This window comes from Esox lucius, chromosome 16 (genome assembly GCF_011004845.1).
Source record: "Esox lucius isolate fEsoLuc1 chromosome 16, fEsoLuc1.pri, whole genome shotgun sequence".
In the NCBI taxonomy this organism is placed as follows: domain Eukaryota; kingdom Metazoa; phylum Chordata; class Actinopteri; order Esociformes; family Esocidae; genus Esox; species Esox lucius.
In genome coordinates, this window is record NC_047584.1 from 20339906 (window position 1) to 20361621 (window position 21716).

At 48.2% G+C, this 21716-nt stretch overlaps 2 protein-coding genes across 7 annotated transcripts; one reads left to right on the plus strand and one right to left on the minus strand.

Annotated features, from left to right (window-relative positions):
- The first annotated feature begins 30 nt into the window (after nucleotides 1–30).
- Nucleotides 31–15322, plus strand: ankar (ankyrin and armadillo repeat containing). Of its 4 annotated transcripts, none has more exons than XM_020054829.3 (22): nucleotides 31–938; nucleotides 1059–1496; nucleotides 1873–2036; nucleotides 2152–2267; nucleotides 2443–2623; nucleotides 2721–2943; nucleotides 8422–8623; nucleotides 8996–9204; nucleotides 9327–9431; nucleotides 9751–9998; nucleotides 10085–10253; nucleotides 10347–10588; nucleotides 10868–11021; nucleotides 12268–12429; nucleotides 12686–12792; nucleotides 12868–12990; nucleotides 13113–13274; nucleotides 13604–13721; nucleotides 13800–13909; nucleotides 14036–14232; nucleotides 14321–14367; nucleotides 14947–15322. In XM_020054829.3, the coding sequence occupies exons 1-22, from the start codon at nucleotides 332–334 to the stop codon at nucleotides 15174–15176; spliced, it is 4314 nt and encodes a 1437-aa protein (XP_019910388.2). In that variant the 5' UTR covers nucleotides 31–331; the 3' UTR covers nucleotides 15177–15322. The 4 variants fall into 4 exon arrangements, with proteins under 4 accessions (XP_019910388.2, XP_010878106.2, XP_019910386.2 ...); XM_010879804.4 differs by having other exon boundaries at nucleotides 13116–13274; nucleotides 14947–15321; XM_020054827.3 differs by having other exon boundaries at nucleotides 12686–12990.
- Nucleotides 15323–15332: 10 nt separating this feature from the next.
- Nucleotides 15333–21664, minus strand: osgepl1 (O-sialoglycoprotein endopeptidase-like 1). 3 transcript variants are annotated; one of them, XM_034286972.1, is made up of 8 exons: nucleotides 21565–21652; nucleotides 21150–21326; nucleotides 16619–17006; nucleotides 16337–16541; nucleotides 16068–16216; nucleotides 15804–15934; nucleotides 15586–15657; nucleotides 15333–15503 (listed from the first exon to the last, which is right to left on the minus strand). In XM_034286972.1, exons 1-8 carry the CDS (start codon nucleotides 21585–21587, stop codon nucleotides 15419–15421), a joined length of 1230 nt encoding a protein of 409 aa, XP_034142863.1. In that variant the 5' UTR covers nucleotides 21588–21652; the 3' UTR covers nucleotides 15333–15418. The 3 variants fall into 3 exon arrangements, with proteins under 3 accessions (XP_034142863.1, XP_034142864.1, XP_010878102.1); XM_034286973.1 differs by having other exon boundaries at nucleotides 16619–16972; nucleotides 21150–21664; XM_010879800.4 differs by having other exon boundaries at nucleotides 21150–21664.
- Between the last annotated feature and the right edge of the window lie 52 nt (nucleotides 21665–21716).

Sequence of the window (21716 nt, forward strand, 5' to 3'; positions counted from 1 at the left end):
AGTGGGAACTGTTTTAAATAAAGATAAAGTGACTGGAAACCGGTCTAGACATAGCGCTCCGGTAACCAAGGCTGAGCGTCGTTTCCATGAAGAGCAAAACATAGCAACCGTATATTACTTTTTGTTTAAAATGTTCGAGGTTTACGGTAACTAAGTAAGTAATTTGTTGTAGTACATTACATATGATGCCCCCGTTTCTACAGTAGTGTACTGTAAGTAGGACCGTAATTCAAGACACTTGTGCATTTGTTGTATTACTATTAGCCAATGAAAGCAAACGATTCAAATCTTGCTAGCTAGCTAGCTAACTAGCAAATTAACCAAGGAAGGTATGGCGTGCTCTACGAACAGTTCAACCAAAATACAAACTTCTGTTGAAGAGAAGGATGACACGGCTTATCTTGCAGCTTTAACCGTTCACAGAAACGCAAATGCTTTCTTTGAGAAGTATGACAAACATGAAGTCCAGGAGTTACTGAGTATGACCTCCTGTAACTGTTTTTTATGTAGTGATGACTTCACTCAGCCAGTTGAAATGCCGCCAGGAATAGTCAAACAAATGAGGAACTTCAAGGACTCAAATGTCATCATCCTGGCACCTGTGGATGCCAGAGTTAGTCTTGATTACAAAATGGTTCATCAAATCGTCAGAGAGCTCACAGTTGGTATCTATTGCTTTAACCAAGTGCCATCCATCAGTCTTGAGCCAAACTATGACCAGAGCACCTCATGCCAACTGTCTCCAGCATACTACGATACGAAAGTTGGACAAATTCTGATTAATATGGACTACACTATTAAGGCTCTTTGGCATGGTGCTATTATTCCTAAAGAAAAACGCATTTGCTTCACTGAACTATGGAGAAGTAGCATGGGGGTTGATTCAAATGGAATATCCCAGACAAAGAAGGATGTGTTTGCAGAGTTTCTCACTGCAGGTAAGTTGGAAAATGGACAAATAAGGACAAGTTATGTAATGCAATATGATACGGTCTGCACATTCATAGATAAATTCATGCCATAAGGGTCATAGGGTTTCCTTTGAATGCTTCCTCCAGGTCTTCAAGACATCTCAGAGGAGCCCTGTTACCAGGGCATATACAACCCCGACGTAAACATGGATCCGACCTATGACCCAAACAGTTTGGAGGAGGAGAGGCTATTCACCCAACACCAGGAGAACATCCTGCTTAAGCTCACGTCTTACCTGTCCTCGACCCGACAGCACCGCAATCTGTTTGTGTTTGAGAGTGCCCAGAGTCTGTCCAGTGTGGTGAGACTAACAGAGGAGAGGCTGGAGCTGGCTACCTACCAGAGGCTGCAGCAGAGACTGGGACTGCATGCAAGACTGGTGAGGGATTGCCTGGAGAGGAAAGCGGAGATGTGCCAAGACCTGGCCTACCTGTGCCTGCTCACCTTCCTGGTGCCTTTCCTAGTGGGGCTGAAGAAGAGGATGAAGATCCCAGACCTGACTAAGTTGCTCCCGGGTTACTCAGGTAGGTTGCTCCAGCACAGGAATTAAAATGACTTACTTGAGGTACAGCACCTCTCCGTGCTACATACTGCATTCACACCAGTTTTTTTAATTCTAGACTGGGGCCAGTAGTCTTTTACTTGGAGTCCCCAAGCAGTATTTTTATGGTAATTTGTATGTCATTGCCTAAAATATATTTTTTCATACCACTGAAATATATTTCTCTGAGCCTCTTTTGGCCATAGAAATGCTTAGTCTGATTGTGTTGGCATTTCGAAAGTACAGTTGGTGTAAAAAAAACAATCAAAATCTCACTGCCTTAAAAAAAGATTGTTCCATATTATACCATTCAGGGTTACAACTGATATGTTATCATTGCTTTGGTCCTGTTTATCTAGAAGATAAACTGAAGACCGAAAGGGAATTACCACCATTGATCCTGGGACCTGCATTCGCCTGTAAACATTTCCCGTACAAGTCAGATGAGTATTTTCACCTACACGGTGGAATTGAAGTGGACATTGGAACCCATCAGCTCGAGGAAGCCTCTGAGGAAACAAAGGTTTATTTTCACTTATTAGTTCCAAGTGATCTATCATAAGCCACTAAAAAGAGACATCTACTTCCAAGATATGTCACTAGTTTACTGAAACAGATTGTCCTGTGGTTCCCTGCAGAAGTCCTATGCTGCACTGCAGAGTCTTGCAGTAGGTCACTTAAGAGACCTGCTAAGTCAGGACGTCACTTACAAAGAGCACTTCCCCATACAAGTCTGTGAGGTCGACAGCAAGAAGTATGTTAAGTTCCATGCACAGAAGCTGTACTTACATTGACCTATGTAGTCGTACATTGAGCTTAGAGGTCCTGTATTACACACTTTCTCACAGTGTACTTGTTGGAGAACACAAACCCATGTTTTTTGTTGTCCAATGGTGAGGCTCTTACACGGTGCTTGCTGTCTTTGTCAGCTATCATGTGATCTCCATTGAGGTGGGCTCATACTACCCTCAGCCCAATGTGGTTCCATGGTGGGAGGCCCTCAACATTGCCATCAACACTTTAAGAGGAAAAAAGCTGCCTCTAACTGACATCCAGCTGCACGAGCAGTTCAAGAAGACATTTGGCTACAATAAGGCCATCAAATGCAAGGTGGTATACGTAGCAATGTAAAAAAAATATATATATATTTTTTTTATTTTGCATGTGATTTTTTTGTGTGATTGTGTTATTTTCTTTCCATGGTCAGAGTGTGCCATTTGGTCTGCGAGCTGCGGCAGAGCGTGGCCTGTCCGCCGTGTTCTACACGCTGTGCCGCCGTAGCTCTCCGTCTCACCTGGGGGTCCTGGATGAACAGGGCTACTCCCTTCTGCACCACGCTGCCAAACACAACCACACACACATCATCTGCCAACTGGCCACATCTGGCGTCAACCTCAATCAGACATGCAGCGGCAGGTTCAGCCGCTCAGGTCAGAGACTGTCTCTACCACACACACACATGCAAACACATTTCAACATTATTTCACTGTGAAGTCTGGATGTGGGGGCGGAGCCACAGAAGTAGGAGCTGGTAAGCAAATACAGTGCGTTCCGTATTTTGACAGTGACACAAGCTTTATTGTTGTGCTCTGTACTCCAGCATGGATTTGAAATTAATGACAAGAGGTGCAGACTGTCAGATTTAATTTAATGTATTCACATTCACAATCTCTCCTCCATGAACTGCCACCTTAACGTGGTGGAGGGGTTTGAGTACCTGAGTGACCCTAGGAGCTATGTTGTCTGGGGCTATATGCCCCTGGTAGGGTCTCCCAAGGCAAACAGGTCCTAGGCGACGGGTCAGACTAAGAGCGGTTCAAAATACCCCTTAATGATGAATAATTATTTGAGTTCCGTGACGTCGCCCGGTATGGCGCAGCCGGGGCCCCACCCTGGAGCCAGGCCCGGGGTTGGGGCTCGCACGCGAGCGCCTGGTGGCCGGGCCTTTCCCCATGGGGCCCGGCCGGGCATAGCCCGAAGGAGCGACGTGGGGCCGCCTTCCCGTGGGCTCACCACCCACAGGAGGGACCATAAGGGGTCGGTGCGTAGAGGATCGGGCGGCAGTCGAAGGCAGGGGCCTAGGCAACCCGATCCCTGGACACGGAAACTAGCTCTAGGGACGTGGAACGTCACCTCGCTGGCGGGGAAGGAGCCTGAGATAGTGCGTGAGGTTGAGAGGTTCCGACTGGAGGTAGTCGGAATCACCTCTACGCACGGCTTGGGCTCTGGAACCACACTCCTTGAGAGAGGACGGACTCTTCACCACTCTGGAGTTGCCCATGGTGAGAGGCGGCGGGCTGGTGTGGGTTTGCTTATAGCTCCCCAGCTCTGCCGCCATGTGTTGGAGTTTACCCCGGTGAACGAGAGGGTCGTTTCCCTGCGCCTTCGGGTCGGGGATAGGTCTCTCACTGTTGTTTGTGCCTATGGGCCGAACGGCAGTGCAGAGTACCCGACCTTCTTGGAGTCTCTGGGAGGGGTGCTGGAAAGTGCTCCAACTGGGGACTCTATCGTTCTACTGGGGGACTTCAATGCCCACGTGGGCAACGACAGTGACACCTGGAGGGGTGTGATTGGGAGGAACGGCCCCCCTGATCTGAACCCGAGTGGTGTTCAGTTATTGGACTTCTGTGCTAGTCACAGTTTGTCCATAACGAACACCATGTTCAAGCATAAGGGTGTCCATCAGTGCACATGGCACCAGGACACCCTAGGCCGCAGGTCGATGATCGACTTTGTTGTCGTTTCATCTGACCTGCGGCCGTATGTCTTGGACACTCGGGTGAAGAGAGGGGCGGAGCTGTCAACTGATCACCACCTGGTGGTGAGCTGGATCCGATGGCGGGGGAGGAAGCTGGACAGACTGGCAGGCCCAAGCGTACTGTAAGGGTCTGCTGGGAACGTCTGGCCGAGTCTCCTGTTAGAGAGATCTTTAACTCCCACCTCCGACAGAGCTTCGACTGGATCCCGAGGGAGGCTGGAGATATTGAGTCCGAGTGGACCATGTTCTCCACCGCCATTGTCGAAGCGGCCGTTCGGAGCTGTGGACGTAAGGTCTCCGGTGCCTGTCGAGGCGGCAATCCCCGAACCCAGTGGTGGACACCGGAAGTAAGGGATGCCGTCAAGCTGAAGAAGGAGTCCTATCAGGCCTGGTTGGCTTGTGGGACTCCTGAGGCAGCTGACGGGTACCGACAGGCCAAGCGGACTGCAGCCCGGGTGGTTGTGGAGGCAAAAACTCGGGCCTGGGAGGAGTTCGGTGAGGCCATGGAGAAGGACTATCGGCTGGCCTCGAAGAGATTCTGGCAAACCGTCCGGCGCCTCAGGAGAGGGAAACAGTGCCCTACCAACGCTGTTTACAGTAGAGGTGGCCAGCTGTTGACCTCAACTGGGGATGTCGTCGGGCGGTGGAAGGAGTACTTCGAGGATCTCCTCAATCCCGCCGTCACATCTTCCATTGAGGAAGCAGAGGATGAGGGCTCAGAGGTGGACTCGTCCATCACCCGGGCTGAAGTCACTGAGGTGGTCAAGAAACTCCTCGGTGGCAAGGCACCGGGGGTGGATGAGATCCGCCCTGAGTACCTCAAGTCTCTGGATGTTGTGGGGCTGTCTTGGTTGACACGCCTGTGCAACATCGCGTGGCGGTCGGGGACAGTGCCTTTGGGATGGCAGACCGGGGTGGTGGTCCCTCTTTTTAAGAAGGGGGACCGGAGGGTGTGTTCCAACTACAGGGGGATCACACTTCTCAGCCTCCCCGGGAAAGTCTATGCCAGGGTTCTGGAGAGGAGAATACGGCCGATAGTAGAACCTCGGATTCAGGAGGAACAGTGTGGTTTTCGTCCGGGCCGTGGAACACTGGACCAGCTCTATACCCTCTACGGGGTGTTGGAGGGTTCATGGGAGTTTGCCCAACCAATCCACATGTGTTTTGTGGATTTGGAGAAGGCATTCGACTGTGTCCCTCGCGGCATCCTGTGGAGAGTGCTTCGGGAATATGGGGTCCTGGGTCCTTTGCTAAGGGCTGTCAGGTCCCTGTACGACCGAAGCAGGAGCTTGGTCCGCATTGCCGGCAGTAAGTCAGACTTGTTCCCAGTGCATGTTGGACTCCGGCAGGGCTGCCCTTTGTCACCGGTTCTGTTCATAATTTTTATGGACAGAATTTCTAGACGCAGCCAGGGGCCGGAGGGTGTCAGGTTTGGGGACCACACGATTTCGTCTCTGCTCTTTGCGGATGATGTTGTCGTGTTGGCCTCTTCAAACCAGGACCTTCAGCATGCGCTGGGACGGTTTGCAGCCGAGTGTGAAGCGGTGGGGATGAGAATCAGTACCTCCAAATCTGAGGCCATGGTCCTCAGTCGGAAAAGGGTGGCTTGCTCACTTCAGGTTGGTGGAGAGTGCCTGCCTCAAGTGGAGGAGTTTAAGTATCTAGGGGTCTTGTTCACGAGTGAGGGAAGGATGGAACGGGAGATTGACAGACGGATCGGTGCAGCTTCTGCAGTAATGCGGTCGATGTATCGGTCTGTCGTGGTGAAGAAAGAGCTGAGCCGCAAGGCGAAGCTCTCGATTTACCGGTCAATCTACGTTCCTACTCTCACCTATGGTCATGAGCTTTGGGTCATGACCGAAAGGACAAGATCCCGGATACAGGCGGCCGAAATGAGCTTTCTCCGCAGGGTGGCTGGGCGTTCCCTTAGAGATAGGGTGAGAAGCTCGGTCACCCGGGAGGAGCTCGGAGTAGAGCCGCTGCTCCTCCACATCGAGAGGGGTCAGCTGAGGTGGCTTGGGCATCTGTTTCGGATGCCTCCGGAACGCCTTCCAGGGAAGGTGTTCCGGTCCCGTCCCACCGGGAGGAGACCCCGGGGAAGACCTAGGACACGCTGGAGGGACTATGTCTCCCGGCTGGCCTGGGAACGCCTCGGTGTCCCCCCGGAAGAGCTGGAGGAAGTGTCTGGGGAGAGGGAAGTCTGGGCATCCCTGCTTAGACTGCTGCCCCCGCGACCCGGCCCCGGATGAAGCGGAAGAAGATGATGATGATGATGACATTCACAATCTGTGAACTGTGTAGGACTTACAGCCCTTTTTACATAGTCCCTGCATTTTAGGGTACCATAAGTAATTGGATAAATAAAAAAATTAAATAAAGTTGTCATATATAGTTGGAAATCCTTTGTATTCGATGACTGCCTGCATCACTAACATCCCCAAACACTGGGTATCTTCCCTGTTGATGCTCTATCAGGCCTGTACTGCAGCCACTATCAGTGGTTGTTTTGGCGAATTTTTGCCTTCTAGTTAGAATGTACACATGCTTGGTTGGATTTGGGTTGGGTAATTGACTTGGTTAGTCAACAACCTTTCAGTTTTTGGCCCTGAAAGACCTGATTGATTTAGCAATATGCTTGGAGACAATGTCCTGCGACAATGGGAAGTGCCACCCAGTTACTTTTGAACTTCAATGATGATGTGAGCCAGTTTCCAGTGGCAGCCTAACATGCACAGAACATTAGTTTCACCTCATTTCACAAACAAGTAAGTATGTCAACTCCACACTTTCCTGTTGCCATCACTCTGGTACGTGTTATTAGCTTTATCCGTTCACAGTATTTTTTCCCCTTTGCCTACAATCTTTTGTCTTTTTGTAGGCCATCCTGTTTTTGAGGATAACTAGTGTTTTGGGACATTACTACAGTCCATCCTCTGTAGTTCAGGTGAAGTCTTCTGCAAATGGCAAGTTGTGTCACCTCCACGCTTTCCTTCAGGAATGTTCCTTATTTGTTGGACAGTTCTTTGTTTTTTATCTTCGTTATGGTGAGCATTCTTTGGTCATCCATGGCCGAGATCTTTTTTGATCTAGCAGGTAATTTTCATTGCTGAGCTTACCAGTGCTTTCTTCTTAATGTACCAAACAGGTGATTTTGGCATTCCTAATGTTTTGTCTTTCTGGACGATTTATTCTGATTTATCTGAATCATGATGGCCAGCTTGTCTTGCATTTATACTGTTTTGTCAGATACCAGCAACCGACTCCAAATGCAAAGCCTAGAATTAAGACTTGACAGGGCTCCAGACTCTGACCTAAAGGTGACCATTTGCGTTCTTTGCGATCTTATTGGCTTTTCGAATGTAATTTTTAGTTGGTCATATCAGCAAGAGCTTTAAAAAGCGTTTGATGATTCGGTCTAACTGTAATGAGAATGATTGTTGTCCTGTTATCAAACTTTCTCTGATATCAAATTACTTTGTTTTGTGAGTTGCGTGTGTGGCTGTGTGTCAGCCATTCTCCCACTCACTCAACCCTCCTCCAGATGAGGGAGTAACTGTGACAACAGCCTGTTGGTACGTGAAGTGTTGCTGTTGCGAACGGTTTCGTGTACAAATATAATATCTTTAATGTCAGTGTTGGTGAAAAAACTGTCATGGGCTGGTTGATCTATAGTTACGGTTGTATAACAAAAATAGAATTTGGGCTTTCTATTGAATGAGGGGCTTGTATGTAGGCATTTACTAAAATGTAAGATAATAATTAGTAAATAAACGCAAGAAAAATCTATTGTTACTGTTCTCTACTAGCGGGTAAGTAAGAAAGTGGCTTATTTACTCATTTAAAATGAAGTGGTGAGTGCATTCTTAACAAAAAAGAGGCCTACGTCCCAATTCTAGTAGCCTAATCATAGATGTAAAGTAATACATAGATCAAGCTGCAGACAGTCTCATGAAATTACAAAATAAAATAATGTGCCAAATATTTGTTATACTCTAATATTTGTTATATTTCTTTCATTTCAAATTCAAAGTCCTGGAGTAAAGAACCAAAACGACAAAACGTCCACTGTCCAAATACTTCTGCAGTGCACTGAAAAATGTGCCCACACCACTGTGACCAAATAGATTTCTACATGTTTTGTTTGGTCCAGGCTTCACTCCTATGCACCTGGCTGCTCAGTGTGGATCCCTGGAAGCTCTCAGCTGTCTGCTGGCACTGCAGGCTGACCACCGGCTAGCTGACCACAGGGGCTGGATGGCTGTGCACTTTGCTGCCTACTATGGCCAGGTGGTTTGCATTCAGGCTCTCTGCAGGAAAGATCCGGAGCTGGTGGAGACACAAACCACTGCTGAGTGAGGAGACCTCTTTAGGCCAAGAAGACCTAGGTCAATAGGTTGAGCAGGGATTAATCAGAATAAAACAGTAGGCAACTGGCACAGCGACATGTATGCTTTATTTCTTTTTTTTCTTTTTTCTACACGTTAACCAAAGTGACTTCCGGGTTGAAGGAGCAGTGTAGAGGAAACGGTCATAGGTTACATTAGACTGAAAAGAAATTAGGAATTCAATATTTTATTGACCACTAGAATAACTTTCTCTGTAATCGGCAGAAAGACATATTAGACCCCTCAAAATGCACTCTGGGTAATATGAATGCATTAGTTTTTTCACACACCGGCACTCCCATGGACACAGGTTGATCGTGTTGTGTTTTGTCTCCTTAGATACCGCAGTTCCCCGTTGCTTCTGTCGGCCACGTCAGGCTCCATGGAGTCCCTGGACTACCTGCTGTCTGCTGGGGCTGACTGGAGGCGGAGGGACAGCGAGGGCAACAACATTGTGCAGCTGGCCGCCCTGTACTTCCACCCCAAAGTCCTCGGGCACCTCATCTCCCTGGGCCTGCCGGACCTGCCGGTCTGGGAGATTCTCGTGGGTACGCTGCCTGGTGGAAAGCCTGGTGAATGTTAGCCTAGCCACTGTCGGAATCAGAGGTTGTTTCCGTAATATGTGTCTGCAGTAATACCAAAATGTGTGTGTGTGTGTGTCATGGAGCAGAGATGCTGCACCGTGAGGACCATCACAGGAAGGAGATGGCCCTCCGTTGCCTGGAGGTGCTGTGTGTCTCCACCATGTCTATCTGGAGGGACATTATAGATGCAGGTGACCAATGAAGGCCTGGCTGATACAGACCTTATTACAGTATTGCAGCATTCTGCTGTACTGTAGTTCCTTTTGACTTAAATTTATATTTCAGGCATATAATGCTGTATTAGACGGGAAAGTGGTCAAAGAGTTTTTGTTTGAAGAGCAATAGGCAGTAAATATGCACTGAGGCAGTGGCTTGAACCGCTTAGCACCTTATGCCGCAAGATTATACATTTTTACACAGATATACAAAGTTACTTAGTCACAGTGTAGTTTTAGCCACAATGGACCACGTAATGTGTAAACATACTGTAAATACTTCCCTGCACTTCAGGGGGGATTCCGGCTCTGCTGGAGCTGATGCGTAGCCCGAGGCCAGCGCTGCAGTGTATGGCCACCGCTGTGGTGTGCCACATCTCTGAGAAGATGCCTGTGTGTCAGGCCCTGGTGAGCCACTGTGCCATCCCGGTGCTGGTCGATCTGCTTGGCAGCCGGCAGGCTGAGCTCCACTCCCGCTGTGCCCTCATACTGGCAGACCTGGCCGGGCACAGCGACCAGTACAAGTCCCTCATAGCGCAGCAGGTTAGTATAACTAGCAAGTTGTGTGTCTGTGTGTGTGTGTGTGTCTGTGTGTGTGTGTGTCTGTGACAGTCAGTGCGTGTATCCAGGGAGGGCTGGTCCTGTTGGTGAAGCTCCTAGGCTCTGACCTTCGAGACGTTCTTGTGAACACACTGCGGTGCATCAAGGTGCTCTGTGTCCGTAGCCCTGGCAACCAGACGGCCGTAGCTTCGGCCGGGGGGATTCCACAGCTCGTGGAGGTCCTGACCATCAAATCGGGTACGCTGTTAAGTGACAAGGACGATAGTGATTAAAGAACACACTGATGAATTGGATTATGAGAGAACTGTCTCTGCGGCCGCACATCTCCAGAGGTGTTGCAGGAGGAGGCGTGTGCGGCTCTGGCAGAGCTGGCCAAGGGACACCGGGAGAACCAGGATGCCATCTGCGGAGCGGGTGCTGTGGCCCCACTGGTGCACATACTGCAGGGGAAGAAGCTGACCATGCGGGTGACTGCAGCCAGAGCCCTGGAGGCCATCGCTGATCATAACCCTGACACACAGGCCCACTTCATGAAGAAGTCAGCTGCCAAGCACCTCCTACGACTGTTGAAGGTACCATCTGAGCAAGTCAGAATGTTTGAAACACACTTTAGGAACTCTAGCACATACTTGAGTGGAATGTACTTTTGTCCTCTTGCCGGGTTGAGTTTGGTAGGGCACACTGTTTGTATTTAAGGCAGATACAGAAGTTAATTAGAGGCTGAAAATTACCTGGCAGAAGGCACTGCAACAGTTTCACCAACCACTGCAATCCGTTCTCAGGGGACACATTCAGGTTGTACCGGTTTCAATGTGTTTCAAAACATTTACTCCCTATGGAATGTGATTCAGGTCTTCCAGGTGGAGGTGAGGGAGCAGGGTGCGGTCTCTCTGTGGGCCTTGGCTGGACAAACTCTGAATCAACAGAGACTTATGGCAAAGCAAATTGGCTACCACTTCATCCTTGAGCTCATCCTGTCATCCTCTGACAGGATGCAATATGTTGGTAGGTTCCTTCCACTCAAATTCTCAAATGTTTGTTACAAATGCTAGCCCTATGTACTTGCCAGGCCCCTTAAATTGTCTCTCTCACAAGAGGAATTCTTGGTAAAGCAAGGTTAAATGAATGCAGCAGAATTGGCTCGCTACCCGGTTAACGTCTAGTTTTTCCAGACAACATTTATTTCGGCAGGGGGATCCCCTCTCCAGGGATCAATGAAACTAAACACTGAGCATCGTAAAGCGACATTACTTCCATACAGCGTTGACAGGCGATGCAGATAAGTGATTAACTGTACAGTGGTTTGTGCTGGAGAGGGGCCCACACCTGTCACCGCAGGTCCAGCTGCCTCCTGCCCCCGGATGGCTTCCCTCTGCTAGACTCATCACCCCTGTCCGTAGTACAGGAAGGCACGCAGTCAGGAATGCCTGTCTTTCGACAAACAAACATTTAATGTGACAAATGTTTATCTCTCCCAAACTTTATTTGGAAGAGCTGGAGTACCGACTGGAATGGGTGCTCACTGTTTCCCAACACATAGTTTCCCAACACATACCTCTGACAAGACGTGTTCCATGGTGTGTTTTTTTTTTTTAGCTGTAACGCGGCAACAGCACCTAGTCCTCCCTCAGGTCCTCTGTATGTCACACACGCAAGTTTGTCTGCACAGCATCTGTGAAGCAACTTCTGAATGTATCTGTCCGGACAAGACAACAGATGGTTCTTTCATTCTGGCCTTCTTTTTCACAAAACAAATGCCTTACGTTCTATAAAAGAGGAAACATGGACACAAAGAAAAATGAGAACCCAAGTACGCTTGTTGGCATGAACAAACTCAGAGGTTGTCAGCTTCTTGTTAGGGCAATTAGTTTGGCGGGCAAGACCTCTGGCCTCTGCTCAGTTAGTCTTTTACGAGACGACAGATAAAACACACATACATCCCTGTTGCACATTTTTATTATATTTTTCTCCCTTCCAACGGACAGCTCCTGTTAAATTTGTCCCCAGAACATTCTTCATGAGATGCAGGTGTGAAGTGGTGGGGCTCTTTTTCCCAGCTGCCTTTTGACATTTCCACTGGCATACCATACCCGTTCGCCCGTACCTGGACTTTCCAGTCTTCTCCGCCGTGTGTGCTCTCCGAGGTCCTGAACCTCCATGTTGGATCTAGTTAGGCCAAAGGGTGCCATTGCGTGTCCCTTGTGAAAAGATTCAACTTGGTTAAGTGTAACCAAATGGTATTGCTTTTCAGGCTGCCAGGCAGTTATAGCCCTGAGCAGGGACAGCAGGAGCCACCAGGATGGGCTCTGTAAAGACAACGGAGTGGCCCCGCTGGTCCGTCTGCTACGAGGATCCCGGACCACTGAGAGAACCCTCCTCAGTGTTATACAAGCCCTGGGAGTTCTGTGTATTGGTAGGTACATCCTCACTAAGACTCAGTCCTATCTTGACAAACATTCATATACTCAAATCTTTTGCATAAAATCCATTTGAATCTGTATCAATGAGCCATTTTTTGCAACAGATTGTCGTGATGTTACTTGACCATTTCTGCTTGTTCAAGTCGGTACAGTGCTACAATAGTTACTTGGCAACAGGTCACAATATACAAGTCAATACTTACACCATGTCATCATACATGCGTATATGTTTTTTTTATGTCATTATAGGAGTGGCACACACCAATAACCCAAACAGCCAAAGGATTATAGCTGTGGAGCAAGCCATTCCAACTTTGTTAGAACTTGTGAAGCACCATGAATCACTTCAGGTCAAGGTAAATATCTTGTCAAATCCATCCCACAGACCCCAAACAACGGCTTCCTGGGTCTCTTGTTTTTTTATCTTTCAGGTCCAAGTGGCTCAAACCCTGGCCTGTGTGCTTCTGGGAAACCAGGACCTACAAACTGTCTTCTGGGGAAAAAATGAATTTACTTACGAAATAGTTCTAGGATTGCTGCGAGTGCAAGAGCAGGTAAACCCTTTCATTTGCTAAATGCATCTAGTAGAGATTACAACAAAAAACACCCAAGAGGGCGATCTGAGAATCTAAGACTGGGATCTCAACATGGATTCCTAATGTTGGCCTTGTCTCAGCAGGTCATCTGCCTGGAGGCTGGTTATGCCTTGTCTCTGTTTGCATACAATAACACGGCTCAGCAGGCAGCCATCCTGCGGACTGGTGGCATTTCCATTGCCGTTTTTGAGTCCTTCTTGAACTCCAGGAACGAGATGGAGAAAGCCAAAGCTGCTTTTCAGGTAACCATGAAGCCTGGATAAGTAACATATAAAAACACAAATACTTTATCAGTATGTTATCAGGTGGCTTTTTCCACCTGCTACTGAGAGGGTTGTTTCTGTATACTATACGATTTAGGTAGTCTCAGTAATCAACCTTCCCTAACCGGAAATCATTATCAGTGCAGGCTGCGGTTTAAATGAAATGTTGAACTGCTGGATAATTCTACTCTGGATTCCTACTGGTTGGCTTACAATTCTATGTTGAATCCAAATATTGAAAACATGTTTTTCAGTGCTGGGACATGCTTGATGATTGGTTTGAGGTAATGGGTGACTTATCTCTCCAGATTGTGGTGCTGGCCAAAGTGATCACAGACGTGGACGAGGTCACTCTGTCTGCTCGAGGGGTGACCGCCCTCGTAGGCCTTCTGCAGTCCACCAATACCAGCACTGTGGTCCTGACAGGTAACATCAGTCCCCTGCTGTCTATGATAAGAACATAAACTAACACTTGTCTGACATCCGTGCTTCATTCGGCCGTAGCTCAGCTGTTAGCCAGTCTGGCTCACACCCGGGCAGGTATTCCCCATGCTATCGTTACCATGGGAGCTGTTGGCCGCTTATGTGCTCACCTGTACTCTGAAGAGGGCGAGGTAAGGATTGGACTGGTGGCATGGAAACACATTGTGACTTTAGTCTAACATTCCACGAATCAGGATTTTAGCGTTTGGTGTGATGCTTTTTGACAGCCATGGAAGTAAATTCTTAAATGTTTTTAGGTGCGTATGGCATGCGCATGTGCCCTCGGCTACCTGACCTTTAACCGTCACGCACATCGTCTCTTGTTGTTGGAATGTCGAAACACTCCATCTATGTACGAACTTCTGACCCATCATCTCACTGATGACGCCAAGATATCACCCATTTTTACTGCCGAGTTCGAAATGCAGAAAAAAGTGGGTCTGCCATCACAGAGGTATGTTTTTTTTTTTTCCTTTTCTTTAATGCTTTCATACATACATCTAGCAGAGATAACATCAATACATTCTGGTCCTTTTTAACAGTTTGGAGATAAATGGTGGCCCACCTGTACCTCAGCGACACTTCAATGGTATGTTTGTTATGCTGCAGGGTGGTGCCTTTCATTTGGTGCCACCAGCACATGATTTGGTTGCTGACATGTTGCAGACAATGGTTTTGCTTGACAGCGGCGAGTGTGATGATCAGTCCACAATCTTTCACAAACTGCAGAGAATTTCTAAAAATGAAGACACTACCCGCACAATCCATTGACAGGGTTCTCATACCTTATGGTCTGTGCGTCTCACATTAGTTCGGGGAGAGAGGTCTGTTGGGCTGAAGGGGTCAAGTCAACTTGATCCACAGTGTATATTTTATATGGTCGGCAACGATGCCAACAACCATGTGTGTATTCTGTCTTTAACATACGTTGGATTTAGAGGGAGCCTGATTTTAACTTTGTAACTGGTTTCTTGTCTCTGGCGATAATATAGACCATGTTAAATTTCACTATGCTCTCTGGTTCTTGCAGATTAAATCTTGTGATTAAAAATTTACCTTGAGAAGCCAAGGAAAAGGGCCTGGAGCACTGTGCTGTAATTATTTGAATCCATTTCATATTAAGATCTCAAAATGGTGAATATAATGTCCTCCTTTCCATTTACATCAGATGTGTCCAAAAAGACGAGCTGCATTCCTGTTCTGTCGAGGTCTGCGGGCCATCTTGGGCCGGGCAGGTCGGCTCCAGTGCTCCAACGGAGCAGGACAGCCAACCCCAAGATCAGACTACAGGGAGAGGGGCTCACCCATAGCTCAGCCCACCCTGGGGTCATAGGCTGGAAGAGGACAGCCAAGAGCCCTGGTAAAGTCTGTGACCCTGGAGGTGAACCTGGGAACTAGCAAGACTGGAAACGCACTTATCACTCCGGAACTAAACTTTGGGAAGCTTTCTATTTATGTTCAGCTTCAATATATTTCATCATATTATAAATAGGAAATAGTGACTGAATTGTCCCATACTGGAAGTTGGTTAAATAAAAAAATAGACAATTTAAGTACACCTAATATTAAAATGTTTAATTAAAAATGAATATGTTATGAATAATATACATAATGGATTGGTTTGTACATTCAAGGAAACATCAGTCCATAATCTTCAGCTTTAATGGGGGAAGTTTGATAGCAGCTGCTTCTACTTCTGCTGTAATGTCCACACCCAGGGGAGCCCTAGAAAACAAGAAGCAACAATTATCATGTCAACAGAACAGAATATTTTTATCTCTTGTAAACTATTCCTATTTTGACTTACTTGGGCTCATAGTGGACGACATCTGTATAAGACAGGATGCCCTTTCCTTCCCTCAGTCTCTCAACTCCATTCCTGAAATACAGCATGGGTAAATGCACTGAACTCTAAAGTTATGTACAATCGATGACTAGTTTATTAGGTACACGGTACTAGATGGGTGTATCTGACCACTGAGTGTATAGTATTATCAAATCCCAAATAATACACTTCCTACATACCAAGCGATCATGACTCCATTGTCAGTACACAACTTGGACGGAGGACAAAGCAAATCCAATCCAGTAGCGTCTGTGACAATCTTCAAAGTCTTTCGGATGTACTGATTACTAGCTACTCCTCCTGACACCACCTAACAGACGAAAACATTTTGGACAACCTAAACTTTTTGTCGAAATGTAGATCATTCTGTGCTATATGGCAGATTAGATCATCTTGATAACCCCACTATAAACCCACTACCCAATTACAATGAATTTACTCACCAGGGTTGGATTGAAGGAAGGCAGAAGGCCTTGGGCCTTACAGAACAAAATGGCACGATGTGTGCGCTTGGCAATGTGAAAGGCCACTGTGTGCTGCATAGCAGCGGCTATGTCATTCACACATGACAACAAAGTCCCCGGCTCCACACCTTAGATGAAAACCAAACCTGCTGTTAGTACATTGTCACTCAATTTAAATGGTTCAGGGTCGATGTGTCAACGAGGGAAAGGTTTATAACTGTATTACAGTTTCATGAAGTATTTATTACCTTCCTCTGCCTCTTTTTTCTGTATTGTCATTTTCACCTGATTTCGTAGACCAGCAAAGGAGAAGTTACAGTCATAGTGAGCTCCCATTGGTGGCCTGAAGTGAAACTTTAACCTGTCTCCATCTTGAGCCAGAAGCTCTATCGCTTGACCCCCACTTATTGTGGAGCATTTAGGGTGTTTAATGAGGGACAAACGCCTTGCCACCTGTGAACACAAGACATTCAAAGTGCAAGAAAACCCAATAGCCAAGCATGTTCTCAAAGTTCTCATTTAGTGATTACCTTGTCCATAGCGTCCCCTGGTGCTTCATCCAGTGTTTGACCCAGCAGAAGAAAGTCATCGATTCCCCTGGCCAAAGCCAGGAGAGAGTGACCGCCGGAGACCAGTAGAACGAGGAATGGGAAAACCACAGGCTGAAGCATCCTGACTGTCAGGGCGTGGGCCTCCATGTGGTGGATGGGGATGAAGGGCTTCTGGTGTTTCTTCACAAAGCTCAGGCTGAAGTCCAGGCCTATCCCCAGACACAGGGCCAGACCCGGCTTCACTGTGGTGGCTACAGCCGAAAGCTGACTGGGGCTAATACTGCTCCTCTCCATGGCCTCCTGGACCACTCGTCCTATGTTCTCCCTGTGGAGCTGCTGGGCAATAGTGGGAATAATGCCACCAGTCCTACAATCAAATACAAAATAGATACTTCTCACAGAAAACAAATACAACAGTTTACTGTAAAAAATAATTATAGTATTGAGCTCACCACCCACAGGAGGGACCATAAGGGGCCGGTGCAAAGAGGATCGGGCGGCAGTCGAAGGCAGGGGCCTAGACAACCCGATCTCTGGACACGGAAACTGGCTCTAGGGACGTGGAATGTCACCTCGCTGGCGGGGAAGGAGCCTGAGTTAGTGCGTGAGGTTGAGAGGTTCCGATTAGAGGTAGTCGGGATCACCTCTACGCACGGCTTGGGCTCTGGAACCACACTCCTTGAGAGAGGATGGACTCTTCACCACTCTGGAGTTGCCCATGGTGAGAGGCGGCGGGCTGGTGTGGGTTTGCTCATAGCTCCCCAGCTCTGCCGCCATGTGTTGGAGTTTACCCCGGTGAACGAGAGGGTCGTTTCCCTGCGCCTACGGGTCGGGGATAGGTCTCTCACTGTTGTTTGTGCCTACGGGCCGAACGGCAGTGCAGAGTACCCGACCTTCTTGGAGTCTCTGGGAGGGGTGCTGGAAAGTGCTCCGACTGGGGACTCTATTGTTCTACTGGGGGACTTCAACGCCCACGTGGGCAACGACAGTGACACCTGGAGGGGCGTGATTGGGAGGAACGGCCCCCCTGATCTGAACCCGAGTGGTGTTCAGTTATTGGACTTCTGTGCTAGTCACAGTTTGTCCATAACGAACACCATGTTCAAGCATAAGGGTGTCCATCAGTGCACGTGGCACCAGGACACCCTAGGCCGCAGGTCGATGATTGACTTTGTTGTCGTCTCATCTGACCTGCGGCCGTATGTGTTGGACACTCGGGTGAAGAGAGGGGCGGAGCTGTCAACTGATCACCACCTGGTGGTGAGTTGGATCCGATGGCGGGGGAGGAAGCTGGACAGACTCGGCAGGCCCAAGCGTACTGTAAGGGTCTGCTGGGAACGTCTGGCCGAGTCTCCTGTCAGAGAGATCTTTAACTCCCACCTCCGGCAGAGCTTCGACTGGATCCCGAGGGAGGTTGGAGATATTGAGTCCGAGTGGACCATGTTCTCCACCGCCATTGTCGAAGCGGCCGCTCGGAGCTGTGGCCGTAAGGTCTCCGGTGCCTGTCGAGGCGGCAATCCCCGAACCCGGTGGTGGACACCGGAAGTAAGGGATGCCGTCAAGCTGAAGAAGGAGTCCTATCAGGCCTGGTTGGCTTGTGGGACTCCTGAGGCAGCTGACGGGTACCGACAGGCCAAGCGGGCTGCAGCCCGGGTGGTTGTGGAGGCAAAAACTCGGGCCTGGGAGGAGTTCGGTGAGGCCATGGAGAAGGACTATCGGCTGGCCTCGAAGAGATTCTGGCAAACCATCCGGCGCCTCAGGAGAGGGAAACAGTGCCCTACCAACGCTGTTTACAGTAGAGGTGGGCAGCTGTTGACCTCAACTGAGGATGTCGTTGGGCGGTGGAAGGAGTACTTCGAGGATCTCCTCAATCCCGCTGTCACTTCTTCCATTGAGGAAGCAGAGGATGAGGGCTCAGAGGTGGACTCGTCCATCACCCGGGCTGAAGTCACTGAGGTGGTCAAGAAACTCCTCGGTGGCAAGGCACCGGGGGTGGATGAGATCCGCCCTGAGTACCTCAAGTCTCTGGATGTTGTGGGGCTGTCTTGGTTGACACGCCTGTGCAACATCGCGTGGCGGTCGGGGACAGTGCCTCTGGGATGGCAGACCGGGGTGGTGGTCCCTCTTTTTAAGAAGGGGGACCGGAGGGTGTGTTCCAACTATAGGGGGATCACACTTCTCAGCCTGCCCGGGAAAGTCTATGCCAGGGTTCTGGAGAGGAGAATACGGCCGATAGTAGAACCTCAGATTCAGGAGGAACAGTGTGGTTTTCGTCCGGGCCGTGGAACACTGGACCAGCTCTATACCCTCTACGGGGTGTTGGAGGGTTCATGGGAGTTTGCCCAACCAATCCACATGTGTTTTGTGGATTTGGAGAAGGCATTCGACTGTGTACCTCGCGGCATCTTGTGGAGGGTGCTTGGGGAATATGGGGTCCTGGGTCCTTTGCTAAGGGCTGTCAGGTCCCTATACAACCGAAGCAGGAGCTTGGTCCGCATTGCCGGCAGTAAGTCAGACTTGTTCCCAGTGCATGTTGGACTCCGGCAGGGCTGCCCTTTGTCACCGGTTCTGTTTGTAATTTTTATGGACAGAATTTCTAGGCGCAGCCAGGGGCCGGAGGGTGTCAGGTTTGGGGACCACACGATTTCGTCTCTGCTCTTTGCAGATGATGTTGTCGTGTTGGCCCCTTCTAACCAGGACCTTCAGCATGCACTGGGACGGTTTGCAGCCGAGTGTGAAGCGGTGGGGATGAAAATCAGTACCTCCAAATCCGAGGCCATGGTCCTCAGTCGGAAAAGGGTGGCTTGCCCACTTCAGGTTGGTGGAGAGTGCCTGCCTCAAGTGGAGGAGTTTAAGTATCTAGGGGTCTTGTTCACGAGTGAGGGAAGGATGGAACGGGAGATTGACAGACGGATCGGTGCAGCTTCTGCAGTAATGCAGTCGATGTATCGGTCTGTCGTGGTGAAGAAAGAGCTGAGCCGCAAGGCGAAGCTCTCGATTTACCAGTCAATCTACGTTCCTACTCTCACCTATGGTCATGAGCTTTGGGTCATGACCGAAAGGACAAGATCCCGGATACAGGCGGCCGAAATGAGTTTTCTCCGCAGGGTGGCTGGGCGATCCCTTAGAGATAGGGTGAGAAGCTCGGTCACCCGGGAGGAGCTCAGAGTAGAGCCACTGCTCCTCCACATCGAGAGGGGTCAGCTGAGGTGGCTTGGGCATCTTTTTCGGATGCCTCCGGAACGCCTTCCTGGGAAGGTGTTCCGGTCCCGTCCCACCGGGAGGAGACCCCGGGGAAGACCTAGGACACGCTGGAGGGACTATGTCTCCCGGCTGGCCTGGGAACGCCTCGGTGTCCCCCCGGAAGAGCTAGAGGAAGTGTCTGGGGAGAGGGAAGTCTGGGCATCCCTGCTTAGACTGCTGCCCCCGCGACCCGGCCCCGGATAAGCGGAAGAAGATGGATGGATGGAGCTACCATTCTATAGATTCTCTTTCCAACCTTAATCTAACCTTATTTTAATAATTAGCTGAATAAGAAACTAAATCAACTTAATCACAACTGTGGTATGTGAGGGAACCTACAGGACAGTACCCCTGTATAAACAGTATTAGGATGCTATAATACTATAGAAACCTATAGTAAACTTAATAAACTAGTATGTTGTTGAACACTAACATACACTGTAGTATCCCTTGTTTATGTGTAGTACTTACTGTAGAATGTTGGATGTATACTGTAGAATAAAGTAGTACTGTGGTCCCTATCCAAGCTTCCTTGGGTTTACCTAATTTGTTTTTATGTAGACATATATACAATTTTTTTTATCTATTTCAAAGGGGATGTCATGAGTAATTACATTGTATTAATATTATTGACATAAAATGCCCTGTTATATAGAACAGTGCTTGTTTTCTTGTGTGAACTGAGTTTTAATTCTTTAGGGTATTTATATTAATTAACAGAACCATGTAGGAATTACTGTGCTTTATATGCATAGTCCCACTTTTGAGGGGGCCAAGAGTAATTGGACAAATTAACGTCTTAAATAATAAAGCTGTCACATTTAGTGTTTTGATGCAAAGCCTTTGCCTTAGATGCCTGCTTGGAGTCTGTGACCCATAAACATCACCAGACACTGGGTATCTTCCCTAGTTACGCTCTACCTGGCCTGCACCTCATCCATTTTTACTTTCTGTTTGTATGAGGACTTTTTGCCTCAAGTCTTCTCTTCAGGAGAAGTTAGGGCCAGTCAAGGACATTAAATCTTTTTGGCCCTGAAAATGTTAAGATGAAGTGCCGTCCAATGAGGCAATTGGTTGGTTCTGAGTAGAAAATCATCAATTTAAGACAAGTGATCCAGTTCCAACCATAGCCATTTATGTCCAAATATATTCAGACGTACTAGGTTAGCTTTCAATTGCTGCGTCTCGACCACGAGGCATTGCATGCATTGATAAATCAAACAATTACTATGGTTGGATAAACATAAAGAAATACCAGTATACTCACTTTAAATGCACCTCTTTTTGTGAATGAAGAGATTCTCCAAGGATTACGCCCGTTTCATCCATTACGGCAGCACCAGTCTCGTCGCAGCTTGTCTCAATGCCGAGAACAAGCCTGGAACCCATTGCTCTTGTAAAAGCACTTTTCCATAAATATGAGTTTAAACATAGGTGGGCCCTGTTGAGGCCAAGTTTTAAATATAAACATTTCGCTAATCCAGATTTTTGCATTAAGCTATTAGAATATATGTTCTAAAACTTGGTCAGCGTTCAGTTGCTATCTGTAAATCAGCTATCAATGACACGTACAACTATTTCGGGAAATTATGCAATGGAGTAGACACTTAATTCAAAGTGAAAACTATACTGCTGCTGCTGCTGCTGCATTTGGCACAATACCTACAACAATTGCACAGCTGAGAAATGGCTTTTCTCGATGCATAGATCGTAAACAGCTTTATATTATTAGTCTCCACCGACCTCACCATGCGAGCCTTGTGTCACATGTAAACAATTCCCCCATGAAATATCAAAAGTATTGTAGAAGCATTTACATTGTTCCTGGATGAAA